Source organism: Xenopus laevis, chromosome 9_10L, assembly GCF_017654675.1.
Source record: "Xenopus laevis strain J_2021 chromosome 9_10L, Xenopus_laevis_v10.1, whole genome shotgun sequence".
Taxonomy (NCBI): Eukaryota; Metazoa; Chordata; class Amphibia; order Anura; family Pipidae; genus Xenopus; species Xenopus laevis.
This window is the reverse complement of record NC_054387.1, coordinates 82,237,728-82,247,055: the sequence shown is the minus strand read 5'-3', so window position 1 is coordinate 82,247,055 and position 9,328 is coordinate 82,237,728. Positions and strand designations below refer to the sequence as shown.

The window sequence follows — 9,328 nt, the reverse complement described above, 5'->3', positions numbered from 1 at the left end:
CCAAATATAGTGCAGCGTGCATTGCTGACAACCATCATAACAAAAATACGTCTTTTGGGTTCCTTAAAAAAGCAAGCGCTACAAGCAGAGAACGCTATTGTGAGCAAACAACCGCGGCCTACTACACGTTTTATCGCACACCGACACACAAACACTTCACTCGTCACTCCATCAAAACGACAACGTGCTGCGTCACTGCGCTTATATAAAGGTAGAGAGACGCCACATTCTCGCGAGATGAGACTTGTGACTAGGGCGTCCGGCAAGAGCAGAAGAGTTGGATCTGCTGGAAGAAGAAAAGGATGACAGATGACTCATGTCAAGACACGCAGAACAGGGTGCCACACTATTCACTGGCTGACAGCACACTCTTGCTCAGACACACGGGCCAGACTGACAGCACAATCTTGGGTAGAGACACAGGGCACACTGACTGTCTATGTACTGGGAGAGACACAGGGCAGGGTGACAGCACAATGTTGGGGAGAGACACTGGGCAGGGTGACAGTTTAACCATTGAGAGAGATGCAGGGCAGGATGACAGCAAACTCTTGGGTAGGAACACATGGCAGGGTGACAGCGCATCTAGGGAGAGACACACAGGGCAGGGTGAGAGTGTATTTAATGGGAGAGATGCAGGGCAGGATGGCTGCAAACTGTTGGGGAGACATGCAGGACAGGGCGATATTATATCCACTGGGAGAGATACAGAACGGAATGACAGGCTACACATGGAAAGATACACAGGGCAAGGTGACAGTATATACAGGGTAAGAGAAGGAGATAGTTGTGGCAGTCTGTCCAGGCAGATAGAAACAGGGGTAAAAGAGTATGGAGATGTTCAGAGAGACGAGTCCAATGTCAATAAGCCAGAGAAAGCAGAATCCCCAAAAATAGAGACGAGCTGTGCGATAACAGAGAAAAGAATTCTAAATGCAATGGAGTCTTCATCAGAATGTTCCTCAATATCTGACTTTCAAGATAGCACTGAGGGAGATGATGCAAATACACTGCCTGAAAACCTATGCATGAGAGAATATGTTGTGATATGTGATTATGTGGCCACAGATAACACACAGGTATGGAATAAAGCTGTACTTGCACTCTTGTAGTAACAAGCAGACAATGCCATGTAAAATCAAGTGTAGCACACAGAAATAATATGGGGTACCGTAGCGCTAAAGGGGAACTATCACCAGATTCAGCATTTTGAGAAAATTAGTTTTCTCTATGTAACAGTTATTGAAATACAGAGTGTTTCTTGAAGTATCAAGGGTCAATAACAAGCATTACTTTCAGCCTGCCTCTGCCTTTCCATTCTTTTTTCTTCTTATAGTCACTGAATGTAAATTTCATAGAATTGTGATTAAAAACTGTGACACCTCTACAGTGCACTCACAAGTGCATGGGATATGCTTTGACTGGCAATGAAAAGTGACTCGGCCACAGTTCTATTCTATTGTAGCGATAAAATATACAATCACATGGAGACGTGATTAAAGGTGGATCACACATACTTCATAACAGTTTGGGGATAGTGATTGGTTGTGGGTTAAGCTCACGATTTACGAAGGACAAAAGGAGCTCAGTTGTTGTGAACTAATTACTAATATGTGCAGTTTAGGCACCCTGGTACCATTGACACTGTTAAGGTTTCTTTGTTCCCTTAGGAGGTATCGGTATGTTCTTTTTTGCACACTGCAGAGCATTTCTTTAAAATTCAGTACAGTTACAATATTGTTTCTTTGCAACCTGTTCATTGTTATAGTGCGGTATTTCACAAATGTTTCTGTGCCCTTTAGCTCAGCCTGTGTTCTGGAGACAAGGTGCTGCTCCTTAATGCAGTGTCCCAAGACTGGTGGTGGGTTAACCATAATGGAACCTGTGGTTATGTCCCAGCAAGTCATTTGCATGATGCTTTAAACGAACAGGAAGATACAGAGGTGAATGACCCATGGCAGGATGAAGAGTATTATGGTAGCTACAAAACCCTGGTGAGCATTTACCCTGTTTACACAAATGCAATGGAGTAACATGACTAGTCCTTAATTGATGGTTTCTTTCCCGCAGAAGTTGCATTTGGAAATGCTGTCTGATGTCCCTCGTACAATGACCTATCAAAATGTTATACTCAAGAACAGTTCATCTCTATGTGGCAAGCATATTCTGGACCTGGGATGTGGCACTGGAATCATAAGCTTTTTTTGTGCAAAGTTTGCACAGCCAGAGGCAGTAGGTATCATCCATAAATTATGCTCACCTTCTGCAATTGTGCATGTCATCTTAAAGGGGTTGTTCACTTTCCATACACATTTTTCAGTTCAGTTGTTGTCAGATTGTTCTCTAGAAATAAAGACTTTTTTCAATTACTTTCCTTTTTTTATTTCCTACAGTTTTTCCAAAATCTAAGTTTAAAGTTGAATGTCCCTGTCTCTGGTGTTTGAGTCTGGCAGTTTAGTAATTCAGGTGCAGATGTTAAACTGTTACAATTTTGCAACATTTAGTTGATACATTTCTGAGCAGCGTCTCTGGAGTATTAGCAACTATTGTATCAATTATAACAGCTGTCTTTAATGAAACTCGTGGATTCTGCTCAGCAGAGACAAAGATAAATATATCAACTAAATGTATCAATTTAGGACAGTTTAGAGCAGGGATCCCCAACCTTCTGAACCCGTGAGCAACATTTAGAAGTAAAAGGAGTTGGGGAGCAACATTAACATTAAAAATGTTATTGGGGTGCCAAATAAGTGCTGTGATTGGCCATTTTGCAGCCCCTATGTGGATTGTCAACCTACATTGAGGCTCTTTTTGGCATTACACCTGGATTTTATGCAACCAGAACTTGCCTCCAAGTCAGGAATTTAAAAATAAGCACCTGCTCTGAGGCCACCGAGAGCAACATCCAAGGGGGTGGAGAGCAACATGTTGCTCACGAGCTACTGGTTGGGGATCACTGGTTTAGAGGGTTAGCGACCCCCCCCGAGCGGCTTTAGAAAAGTGAACATTTCACTTACACTTCAATATTCGAAAAACGTCACATATAGAAATTATTTGGAAAAAGTATGTATTTCGGGTGAATTATCTGAAACCAACTGAACTGAAAAAAGTGTTGGAAGGTGAACAACCCCTTTAAGTCAAGATCACAAGACAGTAAAGCATTTTCCAACTGGATTCAATCAATTGTGGGACTAAAATACTGTTTGCAGGTTTATGCAGTAGAAGCCAGTAAGATTGCAGAGCAAACATGCAGACTGGTCGAACAGAATGGAATATCGAGCCTTGTGCATGTCATCAGGCAGCGAGCAGAAGAACTAGATCTGCCTACAAAGGTGGACGTTCTTGTCTCGGAGTGGATGGGAACCTGTTTACTGGTAAAATGAAGGCTGCTTGGCTTGTCCATCTGCATTACCAGCTACTCTTTTATGGTTGTATTCAAAAATGTTTTCTTGCTGTGCCACGCACATATCATTTTTCTTTCCTTCCTACTTGAAGTTTGAATTTATGTTGGAATCAGTTCTTCAAGCTCGTGACCGTTGGCTGAAAGAAGATGGAGTTATGTGGCCAAGCACAGCCTGCATTCACTTGGTGCCCTGTAGTGCTTATAAGGAGTATTCAAACAAAGTTCTATTTTGGGACAATCCCTATCAACTGGATTTCAGCCTTTTAAAGTAAGTGCATATAGTTCTTCCTTGCTTTCAAAGAACTTTCACTAAACACTATAAATAAGTCATATTGTCGTCTCTTATTGTCCATATAAACGAAGAGGCAGAAACTTATAGAAGTTGCTGAGCAGATGTTTTTTGTCCTCTGTTTTTGTTACCATGAATATTTGTTTTTTAAATACTGTACAATTTGTCCTATTGTTCATACTGCGAGAGAAATGTAGAAATGGTCATGTGCTGTATAAAAATATACAGTATGGTATCCGTTATCCAGAAAGCTATGAAGTACAGGATGGCTATTTCTCTTGACTAGATTGGGGGACACAGGAACCATGGGGATGAAGATCCTGTTGCTTGGAGGATGGACACTAAACAGTTAACAAAGCTCCTCCTCCTGCACTGGGCTTCATCCCCTGCCTACTTCCTGTACCCTCAGTTTAACTTTAGTGTCCTCAGAAGGAGGACGAATACTACTGGCTGGGAGCAGTGGTGATGTTTGATTCTTGTGCCATGCCAGCAGTGGGGGCCCAAGTTGTCTTTCCTGAACCCCCCCAGCCGGATACATTGGGCCCTCAATGCATTCCCGCTCCACGGAGGTCTGTAGGCAGATGCTCCCTCACCACCCCGGGGCTACTGGTTCCCGCAGAGGCTGCACCAGTAACCTTGAACGGGGTATGTACCAACATTGGGGCACGAATGGCTGGCAGCAAAGGGGTAAGTCCCTTACATTATCCCTTCTCACCTCCGCCCAGGGCAAATGGAGCCCAGGGGAGAGGTCTCTTCCCATCAACATACTAAAAGGGCAATATGACTCTCTTTGTCTTTGACCATTCGAGATAACAGATCCCCTACCTGTGCAGCAAAAAGTCCCTGGAAGGTAAAGTGAGTAGCACATATTTATGAAACATTTTCTTAGGTATTAAGGGTATAAGTTATTTCTTGCACTGGTTGCCTCTTGGCATGAGACTATAGAAAAACCCCTGAATGGTTATTGTGTGAAATATTGTCCCTGAAATAATGACCTCAATATAAAGTTAAAAAGCAAAAACAACCGTTGGCATCACTTTCAGTGAGAAATACACGTCATAAAGAAGTTTTACCTCTAGGTAGAAAGCTACTTCTGCTGTTTCTTTTTGTTTGTGAAAGCCTTGTACAACCCATTGGAATCACTCACTACAGTTGTCTGTCCATCTGTTACTAAAGAGCAGCTTACCTCATTTACTTTTTAATGTGTAGGAAACTCCTGGATGCGAGGAAAATTGCGTAAAAATTGCTCGTTTCTTAGTTCCATGAATTTTGCTTCCACTCACCTTCCTGTTTCCTGTGCAACATATTCCTGAATATTGTGAATTATCCAAACTCAATTCAATTGTAATTCAAATTTTGGGATTTATCAAACCTATCTCCTGGGAATAATTCAAATTTGACTATTCACCACCTAAAACCTGCCGAGTTCATGTATAAGTCAGTGGGAGATGTTAACAGCCTTTCTGACATTCAAGAGGAAAAAACTTGAGCTTAGTCAAATTCGATTCAAGGTTTCGGGATGGTAATATTTGTTCAAGTTTTAGATCTGTTTTTTTCTTAAATAACCCCCCCAAAAGAATTTTAAATATATTTGAATTATTAGAGTTAAAAAAAAACATGAATTCTAAATTTGACCTTTGATAAATGAGCCTCCCCATGTAGCATTCTGTTTTCCCTGTTGAGTGAGAATTTGCACTTTTTAAAAGACTTCAGGGTCTATTTATCATGCTGTGTAAATCATTGGAGAAAAACATCACCATAGCAACAATCCACAAGTAGATTTCACCAGTCACCTACAAATTAGAAAAGAAAAGCAAAGATCTAATTGATCACTGGTGATGTTTGTTTCCAATGTGTTACACAGCATGGAAAATAGGCTCCTTAGAAATGTAAAGGTTACAACTTTTCTTAGTGATATTTCATAATTTTCATTCATTTTTTGGTTTGTTTGGTATAAATAGCATTTTCACCCCTCTCTTTTCTTTAATATATGCTTCAGGCCTCTTGCAACGAAAGAGTTTTTTGCCAAACCCCAGCCAGACTACATACTGCAGCCGGAAGATTGTTTGTCTGAGCCTTGCACCCTGTTTCATCTAAATCTGAAGACACTACAAGTTGCAGAGCTAGAGGTGAGGACTCTTTTTCAGTAACTTGCACTAACATATTAGCCATGTTGCATATGGTTAGCTTAGTGTATCTCCGCAGAGAATGAACTGTGATTTCACATTTCTCGTACACACCAACGGACTGCTGCATGGATTTACAGCATGGTTTAGTGTCCAGTTTGAAAATCTAGAAGAACAAGGGCACCTGGAACTTAACACTGGTCCTTTTAGTCCGTGAGTAGTTATCAACTTATTTCCTTTAATAAATCACTTCTAAAAGGCTATGTTGCACTCTCTCCTTTTGTTGCTTTCTCAGTGCCGCTACTTGTACTGTCTACAACATCAAAGAAAAAAGGTTTTTATGGAATAGTCAGTCCTTTAAGTTTTTCCTCCTTGCCGATCCCTTTACAGTCTCTCCACTGTTCCAAAACGATTCCAATACACAATATGAGACCAGCGCCTATGGCAACAGAAGTTAGAAACTAATATAGTGCAGTATGTTTAATAAATGAAGTGACACCCAGTGTTCATTAACAATTATCTTATGGGTGCCTATTCTCCGCTGTTTCCCTCTTCAGCAGAATTTATACTACTATTAACAGCTATTGGTAGTGAAATTTCTAGGTTAAAGTTCACAAAACTGCCTCTGATGAAGCCGACACGATCGGTGAAACGCGTTAGGTGAGAAGGACATTTCTTCCAAGGGTTGCAGAAAGTACCACGGAGTGAACAGCAAAGAAAGCCGGCAGTGCCACTCCAGGGATAATACAGCGCCCTATATGGACTACATGCTATTGTTTTTATATTGAAAACGTGAGTGCATCTGATTTTAAACTATTATTTTAAATAAAATAGGATTACACTATCTTTCGTTTTCCACTTCTCTCCCTGTCTTGGAGTCAGGAGACACGTGTGCAGCTGAAACCTGAAGGGGAGCCCATATTGTATACGCTACCAGATCTTTTTTGGTTTGTGAGTAGAAAATTCAGCCATTGGTGAATGCTCACTGCGGTTTTGTGAACTTAAACCTAGAAATTTCACTACCAATAGCTGTTAATACTAGTATAAATTCTGCTGAAGAGGGAAACAGCGGAGAATAGGCACCCATAAGATAATTGTTAATGAACACTGGGTGTCACTTCATTTATTAAACATACTGCACTATATTAGTTTCTAACTTCTGTTGCCATAGGCGCTGGTCTCATATACTGTCTACAACATGCAAAGCACAATTCAACCCTAATTGTTGACAAAACTGTTCATTGAAGAGTATCAGATCTTTCCCAGCCAGCTTTTATACTTTACTGTAAGATCATTTCCCCCTCAATATTTTTTTCTGAACCCAGGCTCACACATTGGAAGCATACACTCTTCATGCTTGATGAGCCACTCCAGGTTCAGAAAAGAGACAAGATAAGTGGCTCTGTGGTGTTTGAAAGGAATTCAGTTTGGAGGCGTCATATGTCTGTGACATTGAGCTGGGTCATCAGCAGAGAGCTAAAAATGCAAAAAGTGAGTCAAAGATTGGTACATATTCAGATGCAGCATTTGCCACTCATGAACCATTCTGCCATCATCCTATATGTTGTTTGTCCTGACAAAGTGTCAGTTTTTAGGCACATGAAAGTTCTACATCATATATGTCAGAATGCAGGATGGAACTAAAGTACTCTTTATTCACCTGCCTCCCAGACAGGACAGAGGCTGAACAGCACATGAGTAACAAAGATCTGCTTGTGTTTACAAAGCCTTTACCTGCGAAATGGAAGACTACATTTTTTTATCATTAATTATGTGTGTCTCTATTAGGTTGGTTGCAAGGTATTTCCGATCTGGAGATGAAGAATTTCCTGCAGTGATGATGGTGCTTGGTCATAGTATTTTTGCTCTTGTGCCCTACACCTACTATTAGAAAAACAACAGCTGAGCAGTAATAATGGCCTTCATTTCTAAAAAGCACAAGTTTCTCTAATAGGGAAAGAAGTAATATTGCAGCTGGCCTTAAAAACCTTACCTCATTATACAGAGGTTCTGTGCCTTTCTACGTGAACACAACCAACATGCTACAAGAAGAAATTTTAAAATATTTAATGTGCTTTTTATCTTTTTGTAATTTCCCAGGTAACTGTTGGGCTCCAGGGTGCTAAATGCGTTTTTTTTTTCATTTCTCTTTTTGATATAAAAAAAAATGTTTTTAAAATTGATGTGGCCCTGCTTTTTTTTCTCAGAACCAATGGGAAAGTTCGAGCATGATGTACTAAATAAATTACACAGCTTCTGTACATAATTACATTCCGTTCAATAAAAGGGTGCTTGCTCTCAGCTGGTGCACGCGCTTTGGAGATGCTTAAGTCCAACAACTTAGTTCAGAGGAGATACACCTCTATTATATATAATAAAAAAAAAAATCCAAGGTATTTAGGTGCAGCAGTTCCAGAGATTCACATTATTGCATGAAATTGGGATCTGTAGGACACAAGATGCAGAACAACTGCACAAAAACAGCAGCAGCTGGTGTGGGGGAAACTACATCCAGTGTCACAGTAAAAAAAAACAAAAAGTAAATGTCCGATTGATACATTCTGACATAGAGGATTATTGGCAAGAACAAAAGGGTCCTCCTTCATTGTGCCTAGCAGCAGTCATCCTATGTAATGAGAATACAACTCAGCTGCTGCACATTGTCTCTGAAGAACGACAGCAGCATGCTAGCACCTTGCTGAGTAGAAGCAGTCATTAGAATCCTTCTGTAGCTTCATCGCCTAGTGTGTCAGTGGTTAAGGCATGAAGCAAACTAAATCAACTCACATGTTGTAGGCAACATAAATAGGATCCAGCTGATCAGCCAGAAACCCATCTCGTAAATGCATACGCTGCTTCTCTCCACGAGAATTAATTGGGATAACACCAGGATCCACAATCACCACAACTCCCACAATAAGGTAATGCTCCTCCAAAACTACATTGGTCACCAATGCCACCAGATCTAGTGCTTCTTGTTCTGGTCCATCAAGTTCCAATACAACTACCAGCAGATTTGTCCATGTGAAGACAGCACTGAGTAGAGAGAAAGAACATTATAAAGTAAAATCCCTGCAGAAATTTAGCACAATCTATGGTTTCCTCAAATGGAAGTACCTGTGTGAATTGCTGCATGTGAATGAACAGTATAGTAATTTAATGGTGTTAAAAAGACAGGAAACTGCAATGAATCCATGTTGCAAACTCTTGTAAAATGTGTTTGTACTTCCATATAAGGGACACTAGAATTTGCAGCATTTAAACATTAAAAAGATTATTTTCTAATTTAACATAGCCAGAAAGGTTTTTGGTGGACCTTGCCTAGGCAGTAGCCTTAAAGCTGGCCATAGACGCAAAGATCTGATCGAACAAATGCGTCTATGGCCAGCTTTCGTCTCACAGCATAGGGTCTTTAATATCACTCTGAAAACTTTAAAGCAATGGAATGCAGAAAATTTGGGAATTTTGCCTACTTTATTTTAGTGACCCAAACATTAATGCAAGGTACCC

The 9,328-nt window shown here is 40.5% G+C and overlaps 2 protein-coding genes across 12 annotated transcripts in view; one reads left to right on the top strand and one right to left on the bottom strand.

Annotated features, from left to right (window-relative positions):
- Nucleotides 1–649: 649 nt before the first annotated feature.
- prmt2.L (protein arginine methyltransferase 2 L homeolog) lies at nt 650–7,947 on the top strand (the record flags this gene model as incomplete). Its single annotated transcript, NM_001194948.1, is given in 9 exon segments — nt 650–1,079; nt 1,803–1,994; nt 2,071–2,232; nt 3,210–3,374; nt 3,496–3,671; nt 5,692–5,821; nt 5,898–6,031; nt 7,144–7,309; nt 7,607–7,947. Coding segments are annotated over 9 exon segments (1,506 nt in total). The 5' UTR covers nt 650–731.
- LOC108701408 (disco-interacting protein 2 homolog A) overlaps nt 7,871–9,328 on the bottom strand; it is a 54,246-nt gene continuing 52,788 nt past the window's right edge. For all 11 annotated transcript variants that reach the window (XM_041576448.1, XM_041576449.1, XM_041576451.1 and 8 more), the window contains one exon: nt 7,871–8,854. In XM_041576448.1, coding sequence (XP_041432382.1) covers nt 8,602–8,854 — 253 coding nt within the window. In that variant the 3' untranslated portion in view covers nt 7,871–8,601. The remainder of the gene's footprint in view (nt 8,855–9,328) is intronic.